The sequence below is a fragment of the Diplotaxodon limnothrissa genome, linkage group LG8 (genome assembly GCF_057381915.1).
Source record: "Diplotaxodon limnothrissa isolate DT_005_m linkage group LG8, D_limnothrissa_male_GT1.1, whole genome shotgun sequence".
NCBI classification, from domain to species: domain Eukaryota; kingdom Metazoa; phylum Chordata; class Actinopteri; order Cichliformes; family Cichlidae; genus Diplotaxodon; species Diplotaxodon limnothrissa.
In genome coordinates, this window is record NC_140603.1 from 29,948,363 (window position 1) to 29,971,296 (window position 22,934).

The 22,934-nt window shown below is 41.8% G+C and overlaps 1 protein-coding gene across 3 annotated transcripts in view; it reads right to left on the bottom strand.

The window, feature by feature from the left end:
* Positions 1–22,934, bottom strand: part of baiap2b (BAR/IMD domain containing adaptor protein 2b) — a 74,611-nt gene that overhangs the window by 25,045 nt on the left and 26,632 nt on the right. For 2 of the 3 annotated variants that reach the window (XM_085361680.1, XM_085361681.1), the window contains exons 3-7: positions 22,603–22,689; positions 8,551–8,562; positions 7,900–7,961; positions 6,932–7,003; positions 5,585–5,722 (exon numbers count right to left, since the gene is read on the bottom strand). In XM_085361680.1, coding sequence (XP_085217806.1) covers positions 5,585–5,722; positions 6,932–7,003; positions 7,900–7,961; positions 8,551–8,562; positions 22,603–22,689 — 371 coding nt within the window. The remainder of the gene's footprint in view (positions 1–5,584; positions 5,723–6,931; positions 7,004–7,899; positions 7,962–8,550; positions 8,563–22,602; positions 22,690–22,934) is intronic. The other variant, XM_085361679.1, reaches the window with a different exon arrangement.

The window sequence follows — 22,934 nt, forward strand, 5'->3', positions numbered from 1 at the left end:
AGTTGCAGGTACCGGTAAAAATCGGTTTTCTCTAGACTATACCGATCTTTTAAATCTTGGAAACTCATCAAATGGCCATCTTTCATTACTGTACAAATCGCTGTTATTCCTTTTTGTTCCCACTTCCTGAATCCTGGGTCGTGAGCACTTAGTATATCACCAACAACATAGGCAGCCCAGTTTAACATCTTAACCTCCCTTTCCAACTTACTTTGTTTAACTAGGCCAAACCATATCTCTAGAGTGTGGGATGTTATAGGATCAAGGAAATGCTGTAAGGTTTTCTTAAGTTGCTCATTTCCAAGAAAAGTCTGGACTGGGACATCCCGTACTTTTATTTCAATATCTTTCCATTTAGCATTAAAGTTCTGATCACACCACTTTATCGCCGGTCTGGTTTGGGCCGCATGATAGTAATCTTTTAGATTAGGGAGTCCCACACCACCTTGCTTCCTAGATAGTTGTAATGTTGTGTATTTTATTCTAGGCCTTTTACCATTCCATACAAATCTAGAGATGAGCCTATCCCAGTCCTTGAATTTTTCCACTGGGATCTTAACTGGCAGAGATTGGAAAAGGTACAATAACCGTGGGAGGACACTCATTTTTATTGTTGTGATTCTTGCACTAAAGTCTAGTGTAAGAGTTGACCATCGGTTTAGATCGTGTTTAATCTGAGTGGTCAGCCTATCATAATTTGTTTTAAAAAGGTCACTCAATTGTTTAGTCACGGTTACACCCAAGTATTTCATTTGTTTTGCAGTCCAGTTCAGTCTAAACTTATTTTTAACCTCTTCAGATGGCAAATAGTTGAAAGCCAGTATCTGAGTTTTGGTCACATTAATTTTGTACCCCGAATGTTCAGCAAAGATATTAATTACATTAAACATTGGAATTAAAGTTTGGTTTGGATTTTCTAGGTAGAGTATGATATCATCTGCAAATAAGCTGATGATGTGGTCTTCCCCTTTAATACTTATTCCTCTCACCTCCTCACTTTGTCGGATGGCCTGTGCCAGGGGTTCAATATATAGAGTGAAGAGAAGAGGTGAGAGGCAACAACCCTGACGGGTACCCCTCTCGAGAGAGATTTGCTCCGTTAGGCTGCCATTGATTCTAATTCGAGCTGTAGGAGATTGGTAAATAGATTTGATACACATCACAGCACCGTCATTAAAACCAAACCTTTCAAGCACGGCATATAGGAAGTTCCAATCTACACTGTCGAAAGCCTTCTCTGCATCCAGGCTTACTAGGGCCGCACTGCCCTTTTTTGTTTGTATCGAGTTAACTATTTGGAGGGTCCTTCTTATACTATCTTGAGTTCTACGTCCTGAGATAAAGCCAGTTTGGTCTTCATTAATTAAGTCTGTCATAATTGCTCCATATCGCTTAGCGATTATAGATGTGTATATTTTGTAGTCCACATTAAGAACCGATATGGGTCTGTAGTTGTTACAATATTCGGTGTCTTTTCCCTCTTTAGGGATTACTGAGATAATCGCCTCTCTCCATGAGGGAGGTGTTACACCCTCCGCAAGGGTATGATTGAATGATGATTGAAGCATTGGTATCAACTCCTCCTTAAAGTTCTTGTACCACTCTGAGGGGAACCCATTGGCCCCCGGTGATTTATTAGCTTTCAGACTGGAAATTGCTCTAGATATTTCTTCATGACTGATGGGGGCAGTCAGTTTGCTGTTTTGCTGCGTACCAATACGTGGTAAGTCTAGGAAGTTAAGAAAAGCAGTTTTCTTATCTTTATTTGAGGAACATGGTTGTTTATACAAGTTTTCGTAATATTTCTTAAATGTTTCTTCTATTGCTTCCTGGGTATACTGCAAGTTATTTGTAGATGGGTCTCTAATCTTGTGAATTGTATTAACAGCTTGCTGCTGTCTAAGACGCCGTGCTATCAGTCTAGCTTCCTTTGGGCCATTCTCATAATAATCCTGTTTCAAAAATCTAAGTTTTTTTTCCACTTCTTCAGTCAATATATTGTCAATTTCCTTTTTTAGTGTTTTAATTCTGTCTTGGAGCTGAACATTCCGAGTTGTTCGGTATAATATTTCTGTGTTTTTCAATTCCTCCACCTGGCTTAGGTACAGGGCCTTCCTCATTTGGTGTTGTTTTGAAGTTATAGCAATAAGCTTCCCTCTGAGCACAGCTTTGAATGCATCCCAAAACACCGTTGGGCTAATTTCTTCAGTGGAGTTTTCCTCTATGTATTGCTTTATATCTTTCTTGATTTGGTCTTTCGTTTCTTTATTATTCAGACAGCTCAGATTTAACCTCCAACAGGTATTTCTACGCCTACTATTTAGATTTAGCTTTAAATGAATGGCACAGTGATCAGCAATATCTGCCACTCCAATTGTGCATTCAGTTACTCTGTGTAGATCCCATCTGTTCATTAAGACATAGTCAATTCTTGAGTAAGTGTTGTGAGTCTTTGAGTAGTGTGTATACTCCTTATCCAGTGGGTGGTGTTCCCTCCATACATCTACCATTCCATGCTCCTTCATAAATGTATTAACCATTCTCGCCAGGCTGTTTTTGCTTCTATTTGTGCTTGTTGTATCAATTCTATGGTCGAATACCACATTAAAGTCTCCTGCACACAGCACAGTCCCTTCAGATTCTGACATGACTGTAGTAAGTAGAGTCTTCACATTTTGTTGGTTGCTCTCAGGGGGAATATAGAGATTGATTAGTGTCACCGCCTCCCCTTCTAGTTTACCTCTTACAATAATGTATCTCCCCTCACTGTCCCGAATTTCTTTAGAACATTCAAAATTAACTGAATTTTTAATAAGTATTGCTACCCCCCTTTTACGACTTTTCTTGCAAGTACTATAGTAAGAATTTCTGTACCCAAATTTCTTCAATTTATCATGCTCTTCCTGCGACAAATGTGTTTCCTGTAGATATATTACATTGGCATTAAGCTTTCTCATTTTGAGTATCACTTTGCTTCTTTTAATTGGGTTATTCATCCCATTGACATTCATTGACACCAGCGTTATATTCCTCATCTTTTCACTGTTAAGTTTTGCTTTATTTTTGGCTTATCACTATCATAGCATCCCACACTAACTCTAAGAACTTGGAACAAGATAACAAGAAACTTAAGAGAAACTGAAAATACGTATTTCTTACCCACAGCGTCCCTGTGGTTCGTGGGGTATATCCCTTTCAGATTAGGGCCCCCCGTGAGATCCAACATAGGTTCCTTAAGAAAAAAGAAAAAAAAAAGAAAAGAAAACCTAACACTTTCCGGTCTACCTTGCCTTGAAAAGTAACAGAGTAATGAACCTTTAGTTTCAGAGTTCTACTGTTCAGTCATTTCCACCGGATTCAAATGTTTGTATCCTCACTTATAAGTTCTCGGTGTTAGATCGCTGCCATCCCAATGCATTTTGCAGTCGCTCCTCCAGCATCGTGCTTTCCCCGCTCCGCTGCGGCACCTCCACCTGTATTCCTCTCCTCCTTAGCTCCTCCGCCGCCGCCCGGCCACTGTCATATATCCTGGCGCCGCTCTCCCAGTGGATCCTGATTCTGGTCAGAGGCGTCTGGAAGCGAATTCCTCTCTCTTTTAAGGCTTTCTTAATTCCAGCGTATTCCTTCCTCTTTTGAACCACGTCGGCAGCGTAGTCATGATCAAAGAAAAGCTGCTTATCCTGATGTACAAACTTTTTCTTCCACGCTGCCTTCAGCACCATCTCCTTGGTTGAGAACTGAAGAAAATTAACCACCACCGATCGCGGAGGTTTTTCTGGTCCGGGTTTTGGCACCAGAGCTCTGTGCGCCCGCTGAATATTTAGAGCAGAATCCGGCGGGAGCGAAAGCTCAGCTCTCAACAAGTCCTCCACACACTGCAGCACAGAGTTTCCTTCAGAGCCCTCTTTTAGGCCAAAAATGCGAATGTTGTTCCGTCGGCTACGGCCTTCCAAGTCAGCCAGTTTCGTCTGAATATTCCGTCGTTGCTGAAGCGACTGGATTAGAGCGTCTTTTGCGGCCAAATTCCACCTTTCCATCTCTTCCAGTCTTTTCTCAGCTTCTTCGAGTCTGGTCTCATGGCTAGCTAGCTCGTTCGCAGTTTCTGCCAGCTTTGTATTAATGTCTTTCTTGAAGCTGTCGAATTCGTCCTTCATTTCTTGTGTGATGTCTTTCTTAAACGTGGCAAACTCGGTTTTAAACTCTGCTTTAAGTGAGTGAATTTCCTTAATGATGTCCTGGAAGTCTGCGTGAGGGTGGCTAGCTACATCTCCTTCCATCTGCTCGCCTTGCACACTGTTCTCGGACATGTCTGCGTTGCCCCCTCTTACCAGCTCCACTTGTTTCACAAAATCCTTAATGTTTCCTTGTCTTTTTGACCTTCTTCCACCTTCCATGGCATTTATTACACGGTTTAGCGGTGGAAATATTCGAATTCTGGTTCTCTTTCGAGTTTTGACCGGGAGCTGCAGGTTTATGCTGCCATCTTCCTTACGTCCCCCTAGTGGTCCCCCAGTCAAGCTCCTTTTATCATAATGCTTGGTTTTTTCTTAAACTGGTGCAACACCGGCGATCATAGCCATGTTAGCTTTGGTTAACATGGCTCATATTATATTGGTGCTATATAAATAAAACTGAATTTAATTTACAGAAATTTAAATCTAGCAGGACATAAGCAATTTTTATGCATCAGCATCTATTTTGCTTCTGTTGCTTTGTCAGATCTTTTCTTTAGGTGCAACATCTCTACAGATTCTTTGATTTATTAGTATAATATATAAGAGTTTCATCACTTTTTTCCCATAGACTTTTTATTTGGGTTCTTAAGGTATTTTATACACATTTTAGAGGCAACATTTAAACAGCATGTACAGGATAATGCTCGTTACCCAAATCATCAGTCTGGTAGGTCTAAAACCCACATGGCTTTATTTTGTCTACTCTATTGGGGAGTAGACTAAATATTACTATGTCTGTTGGCATCTACTGTTTTATGATCTACACTAAAACTCCAGTCTCAATTAAAATTTGTGTGTTGTTGTCTGAGTGGTAACATTCGCTATCTCCACTTCCCCTCAGAGACCGGGTACACAAAGCACGAATGCACGGTCGGGGGCCACATCCCATTCAGCTCAGCACGTCCTATCCCATCAGCACCGGCAGCAGTCACGGATTACTAGGCGCACTGAGGCTCAAATCCCATCAGGAGGAGGGAAAGCATCTGTGAGCCAGGAGGAGCCGAGTGTGTGGTAGACTGAAAAGTCAGCACGAGTTCACTAAAAGTCTCTGTTGGCGCTTCGAATTTTGACACTGCTGAAATAAAGATGGAGTGAATTATGTGAAACAGACATTTTCAGCAGAAGCTGACTGGCAGGTGTTCTGCGCCACATGCTGGCCTGAAGCCAGCCGGATCACATTTTTTTGGCACTGGCATTTGTAGCCATGCTGCCATGCATTTTTTTAAAAGAGGTCCTGCAGATAGCCATACGGATACTGTTGATCCATAGACATCTGCTTTTTTCTTTATTGATCCACTGAAGAAGCTGCACACATTTACATTGACCGACACACACACTCACACACTGACCTGCATCTCCTTGTCCCCATATTTGGACGGGTGCTTGCTGCCCTGGCTCTTCCGGCGCAGTTTCTTTAGCTCTGCCTGGCACTTCTCCAAACTCTCCCCTTTGCTCTTGTGCTCCATCTGGTACTTCTTCAGTGCAGCCTGGGGGGGAAGGGGGGCAGCACAAAGTCAGCAGGGGCACAGCAGAGCTGCTCGCACGTGTCAGCATCAGCAGATGATGTTTCACACTGACAGAGGCAGACATTTATTTGACAAGTGGTCAGCTTCTGCATCACTGAGACAGGAGAACTGAGGTCTCTTATTTCTCCTCCTCACTCCCAATATTTTGTTTCCTGATCGGATGTTTTTCTTTTCTTTGTGTATCACATGTATGTATCACAACATCAACTGTAGCGTGTTCATGTCAATAGTATGCATTATATAATATGTTCCTAACAACTTAAAGGAACATGCAAATCAAATTAAAGCATTCTTTTGAAAACATATTTGAGTGAAATTCATCCAAAAGCCCTCCAAGAGTGCTTAGAAACCCTTTGTTTAGCATTACATAACGCTCTGGGGGCTGATTCCAAACACAGATCACCCCAAATAAATTCCTCCACTTAATTTTGTTCTTTTTGTGCAAAACTCCTCAGTTTCCCAGAATTTCTCACTATTCACGGGACAGAATAGGATGTGATTTATGTAACTTGCTGCAGTGGTTTGGATGAAAGCCGGTGGAAAATTAAGGAGTGCATTTTGACTCCGAGCCAGTGATTTTATGAGAATGTGGTTCTTACTGTATTCCACATAAATTCACTCCCATGAGAGGTCCAACAGGATGTTTTATTCAAGCTCGTGGTGGGGCAGGTGTCCTGTTACATAATGAATCTGAATATTATGCCATCAGAATCTCCTCAAGCAGTAATTCTTATCACAAGTGGTTTTCATAAAATTCATGCAATTAAGCCGGGATCTTTTTTTCCTTAAAATGAAACATGAAGAAGTACCCAACGAATGTCCATGAAATGCTTCAGGAAAGCACAAGGTAGACGTAACTAAACGGTATCATTGTCTATGAACGTCTACAACATTTTAGAGATGAATGAAATTGACTGAATCAAGTAAAGGCTAGCTAGTGTCCATCAGTTAGTCTTCTTTTAGCGCTGCTTTGGTCTCCACCAGTTTCTCCAGGTGGTTTCTAAACCAGTCTGCAGCTTTTATTCCAACAGCACACAGCAAGTATTTTTCAAAGTGATGCGTTTGAACTAAACAGCAACAGTGTAGCCAAACCAAAACAATAAGCTAGAAGAGGCTGAAAGGCCCATCAGAGCGGCACAGTTTAGTGACTTGTGAAGAAGGGAATCTCACATTCAGATATCGCGCGTCCAGCTCGACCTTCTTCTCCAGCTCTGTGAGCAGCTCGTTGTGGAACGACTTTAACTGCAAGACACAGAAAAGCCTCAAACACAATGCAAGAAACAACAAAATGCACTGAAACCTCAAGCAGTCACATGATCAACCACAGCAGATTATTTTTAAAACAGGAACGTCACTCATGAGTTAGTGTTGGTGCAGAGGAATGCCGTGAAGTGTGAGACTTTTCCAGTTACAATGCAAATAAAGGAGGGTGTCTGGCAGTGTGCACCGAGTTTGCTGCCTGTGTGCACGTATAAGCTGAGAGAACACAGGACAGTATAGACTGGATTCTGCACATAATATACTGTGACCTTCCTTCTCTCCTTTGGATATGTTCATATAACCCAAGTTCTATTTAACTTGCTGAGAGTCAGCACCGAATGAAATATTTGCATAAAAATTTAATATTTGCTCAGTTTCTAATCTGCATCTTGTACCACTGCACAAAAAAATATCATTATTACCTTGAATCTTTGACACCTATTATCCAAAAGATCAAGGATTCCAGTTGCAAAATACCCTTTAACACAATTTGCATAAACATTAAAGACAGGATGCTCCTCGCTGTTTCTTTTTGTTGACTGAGCGTTTCCTTCTAATGTTGCCACAATTGGCCAATTTACTCTTTGCTGGATTCAAATAAAGACCTTTTGGAGAAGTGAAATGAGAATGTTTTCAGTCTGTAATGACTGTAATTTACATATCAGAGTATCAGTAAACAAACCATAGCAAATAAAGAGAGTTGCTGCCATTAGAAACTGGATTTACAGTAGAAGCTACTCGTGTACAGTAGGGAGTGTGTCCTGCTGGGTATTAAATGTTAAAATATATCGTGTGACTCCAAAGCAACCATCCCACAATCCGTCTGGCTCGAGGCTTAAGAACTGCTGATTTTAGCAACACCACCACCACATGCTCACCATCTCCTCAAGCTGGATCTGGATCTGTCTGTGCACTTCAGCCATCTGAAAGAGCACATCCCCTGGAGAGAGAAGACAAAGAAAGACAATAAACAAAAAGAGAGAAGGGAGGGGAGGGAGAGAGGGAAAAAAGATAGCGATATTAAATCATTCAAACTCTGTGTGAGAGCAACACACATCGTGCAAAAAGAGAGACCATGCAGCTGCGCAAAACAGATGAGAGACAGGTGTACGGTGTCGAGGGAAGAGGACAAAATGAGACAGCTCGTGATATCGACGAAGCAGACGAAACTCAAAACAGTGACAAAAATTAAAAGTGCACTCGAGAAATATGCGCTAATGAATGAAAAATAAGAGTGTTAACCAAGAAACCTACTGAAAGTATGTGGATTTCCCTTTTACCAAGAGCTTACAACACTACTGCTAAGAAACACACAGGAACAGCATGGTAAAAGAAAAAATCTTTAGTATTTCATCCTTGCAATAAGACATATGTATTACTACAACATAACAGGGGGAAACACCAAGAAGCAGACCCCAGAAAGAAATCAAAGCTAAAAATAGAGAACGAAACAAAACACAAAAAACTAAGTAGAAAGTAAAGGATGATTCATGCAGCCAGGGAGGTGCGCATTGTTTTAAGATACCTACATGCTGCCTCTTCTGAATACGCAATGCATTGTAAAAAAACAAAAAACAAAAAAAGGAACAAAAAGATCTAGTTTGAGCAAAGAACAGAGGGATAGAGACCTGAAGAGACAGTGACAGATCAAACTACCCCAGGAAAAATGAGACACACAACAAGATTTCACACAGAAAAACACTCAGACAGGCAGTTAGTCTGACCCTGCCCTTACAAACCATCTACGTGCTCTCCGCATCACCAGAGCTCAGACGGACACTGGATTTTTCATGCAGATGTTAGGACTGACTAAAAACTGGGGTATTAATTTGGTCGTGAAATGTATTATTTAAATGTTCGTGTCGGCTTCTTGTTTGTCAACGAAATACTGTCCAGCGTATGGAAATCAACACACGTAAATAGGGGAAAACTGATATACTGGCAATTTTGTTTTTTTGATATTCATCAATAATTTTGGATTGGCTACATTTTAAAAAATTGTGAAATTACAAATTTCTTTTTAAACATATTTTTATCTGAATCCAAGCACTTTTTAAAACATCAGCCCAGATCAGTGCATCCCTACTTGTATGCTTTGTAAATTCTCAAATTTCAGTATCTGCCTCAAAAACCCAGCATCAGTGAAGCTCTACAAACAAGGTAATATACTTTAATACTAAAAAGTAATGTACTAGTAACATTATATATAACCTATAAATGAAAGGAAACCTAATATTCTCACATGCCTTAAGAAAATAATAGTTAATCATCTATAAAAACAAACACATCTCATAGAACATCCTGTACATGTACTGCAGTTTCTTATTGCACATCTACCATAATATTTGGAAATACAGAAGTTTTTCCCTTTTCTTAGACAATATAAGAATATAATATTAATAATATAAGACACTAAGTAAACCGCTCTTGGTATTTTATGAAAAAGCCTAAATTAAAGTACATCTTACAGCTGCAGCGGCACCATAAAGCACCCGATTTATTCCAAATGAACCCACTAATATATATTAATGTCACTCATCTGCCTCCTGCATAATGCATGCTGACATTAGATAATGTACGCCGCTGCAGCGCTGACTTGAAGTGAGTCTGAGCGAAGGGTGTATGCGAGTGTGTTGGTAGACCTGTGAACACCGGACAGTGGACAGTCAGAGGGGACACAGAGAGTGGGCTGCCTGGACAGGATTAATGGGCTTAATGGAAGTGCTGTGTTCATGCAGATGAGATAGAGGGGATTTAGGAAAGGTCGGAGCAGGAGGAGGTGGGGGCAGAGGTGGAAGGAAAAGAAGTTTATATTTACTTAAGGGGACTGGATTTAAGTCTGCATCCAAGCTTCTGCTAAATAACTTGAGTATTTCAGATAGATGTATAGCAGCTGAGGTCAATACCAGCCTTTTTTCTTGCCGTCATTCTTCCCTACTTTCCCCTATTTGCTTCATTTGCAACAGCTTCTGCCTGTCACTGTCAGTATAATAAGGTAATCTTATTAGTCCTACAAAACACACAAAGTAAATGGTTTCTGTTTTCTTGCTAATAGCTATCAGAGCCGTGCAGCACATCCCTCTTTTGTAAATTTGCTGTCACCAGTTTCTCAGTACAAGATTTTAACTTCTGCAAGATGTCATCCTGGCTGCCCTTTAACCTCACACAAAACTCCAATGTCACACACGAGGCAAACCTGACTCATGCATGCAGAACAGAAAGCCACACAGGGGAGTTGAGCCCACAGCCCTTCTCATCCAACGCACCAGCTTACTTTAAAGCCTCCTGCTTCCTTATGAAAATGCACCGAAAGGCTATAACGCTGTGGAAGTGTCTGACTGCCGGCGAATAGGGCGTTGGGGCCAGCGAGGCAGATAAATGCACTGATGTGTACTTTCAAAACTCTCCTTTGATTCTTGGAGGACACCCAACGCACATTCCCATCCCATCCATTAATAAACAGCCGCTGGCCATCGACAAGCGACGGCGACCGGGCTGAACTCAAGCACCTCTATCACACACAACTGCACCAATGTTGATTTCAGCCAGAGGGGGGTAGCAGAATACTGAAGATTAAAGGGGCATTCATTTCTAGAATATAACAAAATATCAGATTCTTGGGGAGGATTCAACTTCCTTGTTAATTTATTTCTATTATTCTCATTTCTGGCCATTTTCCTTTATATTTCCCTCTGAGAAAATATTCAGAATTTCTCACCATATATTAGCAGAAAATGTCCAAATAGAGAGAAACGAGTGTGTTAAATCACACAGGTAGCCCTCAGACATTAGTTTCCATACTTCCTCCCTCACTGCCAACAAAACTGCCTCTCAGCTGGTAATAACATTTAAAGAACTGGCCTTGGTCATATTTCTGGGTTTTTAAATATGTACCTGCAGGCTAATTTACGTTGTTCTTCATTGTCCCTGAGGAGGAAGACTTCTCTCTCTGATTCTCATCCCCTTGCAGGCCAGAGTTCAGTCTCCACATCAACATACTGAGAGCATCTCACTTTAACTTTAGAGACATTCACTTCACTTTAAACTTTAGAGCAGCAGATGGTGACCCTGCCACCAGCTGCTGAAGCATATAAAAATAAATAAATCCTCGTTTGAGCTTTTATGCCTTCAAGGGCAGTTCTGACTGATAACAAGCTGGCATGGGAGCATAACTATCACCACAATGTCTGCAATTTAGTAAGAGACAAGCAGCTGAACAATGAAGCAACGCATATGTGCCAAAAACTGCAATACCTCTAATGACCACTTGAGGCAGGCTCTAAAAGTGAGACGGTTACGTTTAAATATTCAACTTTACAGCAGAAATAAGCAAGTTTGCAGCCTGCTACCAAAAACTGAACCACACAGCTTAACTACATTTGTGCTGTTATTGCCTTTATTGGCACTTTTATCAAATTATCTGATAAATACCTTACCCTTCATTCTAATTTGTGTTGTACAGTTATTTCATTTTTAACCTTAATTTATATTTTATTCCTTCCTAGTTAAATTTACCCTTTTTAATTTTTCATATTTATTTCCTATCTTATTCATAGCCTTTTCCTTTTTTGTTCTCTTTAGGTCACGAGCAGTTGTCCAAGCATTTCACTACATATCGTACTGTGTATGACTGTGTACGTGACAAATAAAATTTGAATTTGAATTTGAATTTAAATATGCTCTACTGAGAGGTAGACCTTCAGTTACGGTGGTGTTCTGGTGTTTTATTTGTCAAGCAGCACAATAATAAACAGCAATACACTATACAGTGCAAAGCCAACAGCAGATCTCAGTATGGCTGCACCGATCTTCTATAAATAAGTAAAATTTGAAAGGCATCTCCTGATCCATTTGCCAAAGTTCAATACTATTACAGCCAATGGGAACAAGGGTCAAAAAATTAAAACCAACTTGTAATAAAGAAAAAAACTGTTAAAGAGCCAACAGGTCTCACAGTGCTCCTCTGTGGCTTTGACCCACAGGCTTTTATCACCTGGAAAATCCCCAAATTCCTGGATGTTCTTGTTTAATTGCACCCATCTAATCCAAAATCTCTCCACCTTGCATTGTGAAATATCGGACTTCTACCCGGCAGAAGTAAGCTGCTTACTGTTAATCAGAGCCGATCACAACATCTGAGGCTTAAAAGGGAGTAAAGCACTCAGCACACGCAGGTCCAGATCAATTAAAGATTAAATACACAATCGCTGCTTTTGTCTGCAAAATGTTCTCACAAACCAAGACTCAAGCAGGCCACACTCTCACAGTTAGTCGCATTGTCTTCCACCTAGGATGACATTGTTCCTTCATGCTGTTCTTGGAAAAATTAACACAAAAAGGACACATCTAGCTAACAAATGAAAACCTAATGCTCAAAAGCAATTAAGTGAGATTCAAAGGTTTACAGCACACATGAGAAAAACACAACAGCTCAACATAGATGGGCTGAGAAATAATGACTCATAAATGCTGAGAAACCAAAAGTGGAGTAAAGTTGATTTTAAAAGAAAAAAAGCAGCAATCACAGTTCGCTCAACACTCCAGTGACTCAACTGCCAAACCACACTCTGTCAGTGGATATGTACAGTAAGAGCAGTTCAGACTGCAGGGTGGGAACAAGCCCATTACTCATTTGGGCAACCAAAGGGCAGCGCTAACATCTGGGTTTATTACCCCAGCTACTTTCCCATGCAGCTCCTGGGCTTTAAAGAGTGAGAAGGAGGGAGTGAGCCACAGTTAATGGCCATATGAAGGAAAGTGTTTTATGTAGTGTGCATCTCTGCAGGGACTGTATTATAGAAGGCTGAAAGCAAACAAGCAGCTCTAATCCCCAGAAAGCTGCAGTGAAGGGAGTACAAGGTGCTGCGGGGAGATTTGTCCTCCACAATGCCGCATGATTGACACCGTTATTGTTGTGCTCTTCTGGGTCTTTAATTTTGCTAAACACCGGCTGCATCAGGGTGCATATAAACACCCCCGAGAACATGTGCAAATTTCCCCAGAAGTAGTAACAATGCTTGATTTAGCATTCAGATTTTAAGTATCCACTTGACAACAAAGTAATAACAAGTTTTTTTGTTGTACTCGCAGTTAATCAGCATAACTTTTGGTGCATCTGTAGTCCAGCTATAATCCTGCACTCCACCGGCAGTAAAAACCCAAGCTGACATGTTAAAAGCTGTCACTGTGTTTCATCTTATAAATTACAATAAGGGCACAAATCCCGCTGAAGTGAGTGTAAACATGTCATCTTAGATCTGGGCTGTTTGACGTCTTCGCTTCTGCAGTTTATCGGAAAGAAAAATGAATCTTTTAAAAGCGCGATCGAGCTACAGGAGATCGATAGGAATGACTGGCTATACATAATCATTACGTGGTGGCTGATGGGGTGCTAAATGAAGAGTGATCATCTGTGGCAGAAGATGCAAGCTGCTACAAAGACGCAGGCACAGAGTGGTGGATGGGATTTCGACAAATCAACAGAGACCCAGGCAGGTAAACACAATTTGTGTCATCTTAAATCATTACTTCTGACCTCTAATCGTTTCTCACAGTGAGAAATGTACAAATAAAGAAAAAGAAGATATATTTGCTCTGTGTGCTTGTATAGAGTTAGCACACTGAGGCACAGGCGACAGTGTGAATCAGGGTATAATGTGGATTTCAAGCCTATAAACATCTCTTCTTCCACTAAATGGGGCATTGCTTTAAAAAGGCATGACAGAGGAGAATTCATTGACAGCTTCACGCTACAGCTTGGTGACAATAAGTTAATAATGAGCTGACAAGTGCCACTATGTTCGGATTTTGAAATGGATAAACACGCAGAAAGAGAAAATCCCACAAGCCTGGGAGGAGACAGGCATCAACAGCCTAACAACAGCTTCCTGTGCGAAACGACTCGCATGTATGAAAAGTGTCTCAGATCAGAGTCTCTATTATCAGCATCATTAAGTCACCATTTGGCCGACTACCCACATCAAGGACAATGCGACAGCTCAAGGACATTTTATAGTCCAACACATTATTAAAGCCACATTACCATCCCATTAGAGACATTTGCTAAATTAATCACTACACAATCCCTCGCTGATCTCTTTTTTGTCAGTTGACTGACACCCAAAAAGACGTCCAGCTCACTGTTGACAAGACAGCTTGTTTTAAAGTGCTGATGAATTGCAGTGGGTTGTATTAATGAAGGGCAGGTGGAGGTGATCAAAGTGCCGGCGCTCCGGCCTTTGTGCTCACTCGGCAGTTTGGTTTTGATTTGCCAAGAGACTGGGTGGAAGCTGCTAACGAGCCGGGAGCACATCGCTTCCTGTCTCGCCTTCCTTGCTCTTTCTTCTGCATCTCTCTCTTCACCATGTCTCTTGTTTCTTCCTCTTTTTGTTTCTCTGCATCCTCCCTCTCCACCTGGGGTGACATGAGGACAAAGGCAGGAGCAGTAAAGGGAAGTTAAATTAGCAGGGCAGCTCTGCTCTGGTGATGTCCGGGCAGAGGAAGGATAGTTTGGTACCCAGTCGCAGATTAGCCACTTGGGTTTTCGGTTACATCACCAGTTAGGGAAAAAAAGCTGACAAAAACTGTATCTTAAGCCCTTTTGGAACACTGCGTGCTTTGGTTCTGTCCTAATTTAGTCCGATTGATTGAGGAAGTGAAAACAAAGCCAAACAAAGTGTAAATCATGAAGCTACCAGACAGGACACAAACAGCAGTCTCCTGGCTGACAAACCTGTGCATTTCTAACGACTGGCAATGACGACAAGAGGGTAGCTCCAAAATATTTATATAGTATATATTTTGGAATATATATCAAATATTATTTTTTTTAATCACACATAAGTTTGGATTTTGGTAAGGCTTAAAAGTTGGTGGCACAGCTGTGCTGGCAGGTAAGCATTTAAGCCTCGCCCGCCTTGATCTGCAGTCACGGGTTTTGGGTAGTGAATGAAAGAATGGGATCACAAATACAAGCGGTGGAAATGAGCTTTCTCCAAAGGACAGCTTCCAGCTAACTTAGCGACAGGGTGAGGAGTTCAGTCACTCTGAGTAATCAGAGTAAAGTTGCTACTCCTCCACATCAAAAGGAGTCAGTTGACGCGGTTCAGGACCCTGACAAAGATTCCTCCTGGGCGAGGTGTGCTAGACATGCCCATCTGGGAGGTGGCCTCGGTGTAGACCCAGGACATGCTGGAGAGTATGCACCTTCAGCTCCTCTGAATAAGCTGGACGAGGTGACTGGAGAGAAGGAAGTCTGCACTTCTCTGCTTACGTTGCTGCCCCTATGACCCGTCCCCAGGTTCCAGCAGCAGCTAAAATGCTAAAGTTAATTCTTCAAAATGTGGAAATTTCAGTGACTATGTCCATCGTTTATGTGCAGTGTAGAGCATTACTCGACCACGTCCCCTACCACCCGGCTCTTTGCACTCTTTAGAGTTTTAAAAGAGGACTGAAAGACTAAATTGCTGCATCCGGTTCATTAAAGTGCCAAAGTATACCTTAATGCATCTCTGCAACATCAGTAGTATCTAAAGGACATCTAAAGGGCAGTAGCAGACACCCTGGGATGAGATGGGATGTACTTACTTCATTATGTACTAAGACCTTCAGGAGAAAAAAAATTATAACTCTCCACAGAAAAAGGAAAACTGTCCTCGCTTCGGCATGAAAGCAAACACTAACTGATTTATCATCCTGTGCTGTGTCCCTCATCATTCCAGTTGAGTGTAAACTCCAGTAATATCCTTTCGTTTTGACTTTGCACGTCAAGCGATGGTTCAAAATGCTGCAATCAATGATTTTTAAAGTTATACACGGTCATTTGCTCCTGCTGCATTTTCTCCCCTCTATGCAGAATGAATGTTGGCTGAATTCAGATTGGAGCTGAAGCTCAGGGGAAATTCTGCCTTTGCTGGATCAGAAAAATGAGGGTTACACTGGGGTCAACAGCTTTTTTTTCCCTAAAGCTGAGCAGCATGAGATTTCAAGCAAGACACATTTGGAGGGACACCAGTTGTGCATATTATGGAAGAATTTCCCTAAGCGATGGCCTTAGAATGTCACAAATGATGTTTTCATGTCCCTCTTTACGAGCCTTTATTATTGCTTTCATCTTGTTTTCTCTACCTCTGCTTCAAAGAGCGAGTGCTCATATTTCTGCTGCCGCCATCCAGCTGTGCAGCATGAGAGGCGATTCAAACCACTTCCCTCTGCAACACCAGCTAATTATTTGAGAGACAAATGAGGGGAAAATTATACAGTGAAATTTGCTGATGAATATTGAACCACAGGAAGGAATTTTTTTGTCTTTCTGACCTGTCAGAATTACATTCTCCCCCACCGTTGCCTAATTGAGTCACTGATTGCATCTAGCCCTGTTCCCATTTGTGAAAGCGTGCTATCCTTTAACAGTATGTTGGCTGAAGTGGAGAAATATGCCTTAAAGGTCGACACAGTTCTCTAATATGTGTTGCAATGAATTAATCATCCAAAGGGTAATTGTTTCCTGGACCTTAAATTTGGCCATCTAAATTAACCTTAAATTGATTTAATGAGATGGATGTTATGCTACAGAGTGCTCAGCCCACGGCAATGAGAAGACACGGGATAGATTTTAATTTGATGAATAGGAACAAAATGAGAGCATAAAATATGCGGATACACCACGATAATTTGCTCACACGCATCCCAAGTGAGCTGGAGTTCTGGTGGAAGATAGTCAGGAATCATGAGGTCTTTGTGCTTACTATGGAATTAAACAATAATTAATATATTTCATGAATAACAGACACAGAAATATAAAAATCTACCTAAGAGCTGATGTATAGTGAAAGCGCTATAAATCAGTGCTTTAGAAAATAATGTCCTAATCTAATTGTAAAAAAGACAGAATGGGGGATGATGCTGCTCTGTTGGCCTCATCGGAACATTACCATGAGAAGACTGTGAGAAACCCGGGATCAGAATCTATGCTGGAGAACAGTTTGTGGCTCTGTCTGAGCTGAGGGAAGACTTCTTAACCGGTGAAGTTCAGTTATCTCAAGGTCTTACACGGGAGTGATGAAAAGATGGAGCGTGAGCTGAACCGGTGCGGCATCAGCGGTGATGTAAATGTACCAGAGAATCCAAGCGAAGACAGAGCTGAGCCAGAAGGCAAAGCTTCTTTTAATATGTGCTATATAAATAAATTTTGATTTGATTTTGATTTGATTTTGATCTACCAGTCGATTTACAGTTGAACCCTCACATATGAAGCTGCATCTTTGCCACTGGCTGTCCTCAGCCTTAAAGACAGACATCCAGAGGAGGCTTGAAGCTCCTGCTCTTTCACATCAGGAGGCGACAGCTGAGGTAGTTTGAACATCTGAATAGGATGTCTTTTTGGATCTCATCTCCATTTGCTGCCACCCCAAGCAGACTTTGTATGAGCAGAACAGTTTTAATGAGGTCATCTTTTATAAGGCTCATGATATTAATCCTGTTTTGTTGAACAATCCTGCTCCATGTTCTACCTGCGGTAAGACATACGTGAAAAGCCTGAGTAATGACGAGATTTTAAAGTAGATTTTAATGAATGCGGGTTTGGATGTACAGTCTGCTGATTTTAAATTAGCTGTACTGCAGGAAACGATAAGAAAAGCCAAAGGGCTGTTTTTCCTCATGCTTCCAGCAGGTTTTGTGTCTGAGCACAGACCTGAGTGAGTACAATCCCTGCCTAACGCTGCATTTGAATGGCAGAGACCTTATATGGACAAAGGGGAACCGGAACTGCAGGAGCCTCCTATTTTTTTGCTCACAACCATGCCCATATTTAGTATACGGAAGAAGGATAATGTCATTTTCATCGATACTGACATCACCGGCGAACCATGTTTGGGCTGCGGCTCGCGCGCCGAGCTCCTCTCTCCTCCTGCTTTGAAGCAGCTCCAGTCGCTGCGTTTCACTTAATCTATTTTTAGAAATGTGTGCAGAGTCGGCGTGTTCTCCCAGGGCTGCCTGAGCTCCCACATCAAAGCGGGGGCGTTCGCAGACACAGAGCGTAGTGAAAGCGGAGAGGATGAGTGGGATGACACTCCACTCTGCAGTCATGGAGTATCTCGTCTCTCCTCACAGGGAGTCATGCAGCAGAGCAGTTGTTCAAACTCTGACAGCATCGCGTAAATTAAGAACAAGTGAATGAAGCACAGCGGTGCATCATTTCCTCTTCCTGTCACAGTTTCTCAAGTGTTGTTTAGCATGTATGACACCACACGGTCCATCTCTGTCCCCGTGTGGAGATGTGTGTCAGTTTATTTTAAGGCTGCAGGAGTGGATAATAATCATGTAATGCTTTCTTGCTTTTTAGTCAGTTTGATTATGGCCTGCTCTGGCATGTGAGGGTGTTTGCTTGTACAATAAGTCTATTTATGAGTATGTGTTTGTGTGTCGGCAGCTCAAGTCTACTATTAAACTGTTCCCATGTCTCCACAGCTGCTTCTTAAGTGACACACAAAGCTGCCAGAGTGTTTAGTTTAAAAACACCGTGGTGAGCATCTCTGTGTTAGAACTTCTTTTGCAGTTTGACACATTCATAAACCTCTGCTGTTAATAACTGGTGCTGAAAATGGGTTGAAAAGCAGATTGAGGCTTTATTATGAAACATGCATTAGTCCTTATTACATTTTTTTTGTAACGCTATTCACGGGTAAAGGCTGGATTAGTTCAGCGACTCACGCTCAAATAGTAGAGGCGGTCTCCCACTGATCGCAGCTTCAGCTTCTCACTGAGACATCGAAGCTTCACTCAGCATATTGAACCCACGATCACTTCTGATGCATCCATCAGTGTGTGAACATCCATATACTCCATATATAATGCTGTATGTGAAGGATAAACGCCTTGTATGAATGAATGAACATGTTTTTTGGTGTAAAATGCTCAAAGTGGCCAGTAAGGAGAAGAAATCCACAACACTATTTTACCGCTGGTGTCACCAGAAATCCTTAAGTCAACCTTTTTTGCTGTATGCTTATATTTCAAGGCTTACATTTTGCTTTTTTTACGAGTCATTGTTTGGTGATAGTGCCAGAAACAGAACAGCAAACCCATGTAGAAGTCCTCAGAGCTTGAAAAAAACCACAGCTGGACTTCTTCAGGTTTTTAAGCTGTTCCGCCTCTCATCTAAGAGGCTTCTTAAGCTCTGAAGAGGTAAAACATCTTTTCAGGATCTACAGGTTACCATGAAATGGATAACTGGGAATATACACAGACAGAAGTTTCAGTTAGGAACTAGTTCCTTCGCCACACTGAAGCCAGGCTGTCCACACGGTCCTACAGCAACTTATGGTACTGGTCGAAGGTTGCTGCCACCTGGGGTAAGGTGCAGGGTGCCTTTTAAATCAAACCACTAAATTTCACCAAATAAGTAACTTTCAATGCCTTAATCTAACCAAGTGGTTTTTATGGTTGACTTACCTGTGACTTAGCCCACCTCCACCCTTTCAGCCTCCTCAAGTGGACTCTGCAGACCAACTTAGGACAGGCAACCAGTATTGACCAGGTGCCACTGCTATAAAATGCCTTGTGCTTAATGATTAGGCACAAACGCCATCTGACAAAGTGGATTTCACCATTTACAATTACAGGACAAGAAAAACTATCACAGACTCAAACTGCAAACGTCAGCCTCAAAGATTCATTCACGATTTCATTAAAACATCAGATCTTCCACAAACAGGACACTTATTGTAACTTAAAGCTGTTCAATAATGCCTAATATGATCAACTTTCGCGCCATCTTTTATTTAAGAGGAACGGCAGTGATCCATTTAGCCTGGATAAGATCAGAGCTGCTAATGTGTGAGCTAATTCATCAACAGTCCAGTGCTTTTTCCATCCCACATTAAATTTTTCTCTTTGACCATCAAGGTCAATTTCTCAGCCCGACTTCACTCCCCTCCTCATTTCACCCTGTCACATGCAACTCTCCATCCTCTGCTCATGTGCTAATGCCATTAGCTGCTGTTCATCTTAATGCGCTGTGATTAATTACATTGTTTCAGAGAGTACAGTTGGAGGTGGCGGAGCCTTTCTGCCAGATTTCACTTTGAGAGTTGAAGCAGTCTGTAGTTCGGCCCTGTTACTTCAGCTCCACGGCGCCAACACATTTTCTCCTCAACAAAACCCAATTAAAGGAACAATTACAAGTTGGACGATTTTACAAATCTGCCTTCATTCCTCATTAATTATGAAGTTTGTGGTAAAGGCCTGGATGAGTGATTATCCCCAGCAAACACGCACACAAACTCACACACACAGTTTTGCTTATCTGGGATTCTGTGCTCGTGGCTCCGGTCACAGCTACAGACATGTGCCAGCTGAGGAAATTTAGTTCAGTCACACACACAAAACCAAACGCACAACCCTTGTTATCTGTTAATTAATAAGCTGGCAGGCTTGGGAGTTTTTCCACATTATGCAGCAACAATGGTGCTCAGTGTTTCCTCCGGCTTCTTCTGGAGCAAAACCGGCAAAACTGGCAAAAGGAGGCTGTTTACTTTATAACGTATCATTGAATTGGTCTAATGAGAAAAATTGGATAATTATCTCTCATCGCCTGCTCATGTATTTTTAATAATTCAGTATCTCCAGAAAACGTTCATATTTGTCTACTACTATTGCAGAAAAGAAAATCCCACTGAGACACTGTCATCTATGGATTAACTGGGAGAACTTTGATATAAATTGCACACTTCATACCGAGTGACTGCAGAATCATCCACAAACTACATTTTTCTTCTGTTTTCATCAGGTAATTCAGTGAAGCCGTGAGGCTTAACACCAGTAATGGAATATGCTAAAGAATCCACAAAAGCAATAACCGCCGTCAGAAGGGCTCCCCCTCCGCTCTGCACAGACCACAGCCGCTCTGAGCGCTGCTGATATGCAGAGACGGCATCAATCCATTTTGCTCAGCCTAGTCTGTCATTTCACTGGAGGCGGAGGGAAGTTCTGCTGAGTTGTTAAAGGGCTGCTGAGTCATGGTTAGGCTGCTAGAAAAAGAAACTGAAAAAGAAACACAAACATGCAGACAAAAAGACTACAGAAGCACAGTCGTGGAGGACAGAGAGCATGAAAGGCAAACAGAAGAGCAACCAAGCTGATGGAAATGGGGATGCAGAGATGGATGATGGGATGTCCTGTTAAGGAGTTTGCACACAAAGTCAAAAATTTGCATTTTTTAAAAAGAATCATCTCTAATGTATGAAAAGCGTTCATGTGTAGTGCATATTTGCATATATACACAATAAGTGACTCCTACAAACAGTTGCAAAACACTGTGACGGACATTTTGGGAGAAATATTTACTCATGATGAAAATAGTCTTGGTGTGCAAAGGCCTTTCCTCCTACTTTTAAGTGGCTTTAATGATTTATATTTAAAGTTAGTCACCGGCTTGGATGTTTAAACATTCAACCCTAAAACAGTGTGATATGAAAATGATTCAAACTACATAAAAAAATCATGGAGGCGAAACCGAATAGATAAAGAAAAGAGCTTTTCATATTGGAGCTCTACCCGGTATTTGCTCAAAGAGAGAAAGGGAGGAAAAGCGAAAAGATGTAGCTCCAGAAGAAATGCGAGGAAGCCCCCAAAAAAGGTCCTCACATGAATAATGGATGCAGCTTTTATATCCTCCTCAGTCACCTCAGATATGTCTGTTTCACACTCCTCTAACCATCTCTCCATCCTTTCTTCCTCCTCTCCTCTGCTGATTCAGGACACGCCTGCTATCTTACATCCCATCAAGGTGAAGGAAAGAAGAAGCCTCCACAATCCCGGACTAACAAAGACTCTGCACACGCCCCGGCATGTGACCTGGTCTACAATTATAACAGTGCTGTCCTGCTTCATACAACAGCTATCAGCTAGTTCTCATCAACACCAGTTATCACTATAGCTGCGTCTATACCAAACAGAACCAGAGCTGATCCAACCGAAACCAGACGACACGCTGCGTGAGAGCAAAGGGAGCTGGGAAATTTTTATCCTGACAACTTGCTGGAAGCGCCATTCAAAACAGGAAGATTTTTCATTAGCACTGTAAATATATTGAGGGCTTATTATGAATAGAAAGCAAATCCACCTCGCCATGTGCGCTCTTGTGAATACCAAATGCCAAACAAATTTGTAAATTTATTACTCGCTCACAGCGGTGCAATAAAAAAGTGACTGGAAAGCCTTTATCTTTCCGGAATGTGAGGAAACAAGGGATTAACCAAATGGGCAAGCTGTGACAATCATGCAGAATTAATTCTTCTCGAACCAGAATGTGTTTCACTGTATGAATTGGAGGTGATAATGTATCAAATAAGCTCTGAAGTGCAGGAAAAGACAGGCTAACGCTCATCTTTAAGATTTACACAACGTTCTGAAGCACTTAAGTGCTAGAAAAACATCTGTGAGTGTGTGTTTGGGTGTGTGTGTCCAATTTCAGGTTGGTCATCAGCTGCTTCTGCCCTACAGCACGATCCCATCCACCATCTGCTTGTGTAACCCCCCTGTACCCCATCAAGGGTGCTACTGCCACTACAAGGACTCACCAACATCCTTAGAGCCTTGACTTTCGCTGGCCATCTCGCCCATCCGCACCAGAGCGTCGAAGTAGCCCTTTGCAGCATATGTGACACCTGGAAACATGGAAGCATTGGGCATCAGATCAAGGGTGCGGAGTTGAAATGATGTCTTCTTCAGCTCTGCAACCATCCCCTACAACCCTCCCCTCCCCCAGAGAGGTAAGGTTGGGAGATCGACAGGCGGAAATGGAGACCAGGCGGGAAAAGAAAAAGCTCTATGGAGGCAACTACAGGAAACAGAAATCTCAAGACTGCCAGGTTAAAAAGCAAAGCACAACCTTTCACCACAAACTACTTTG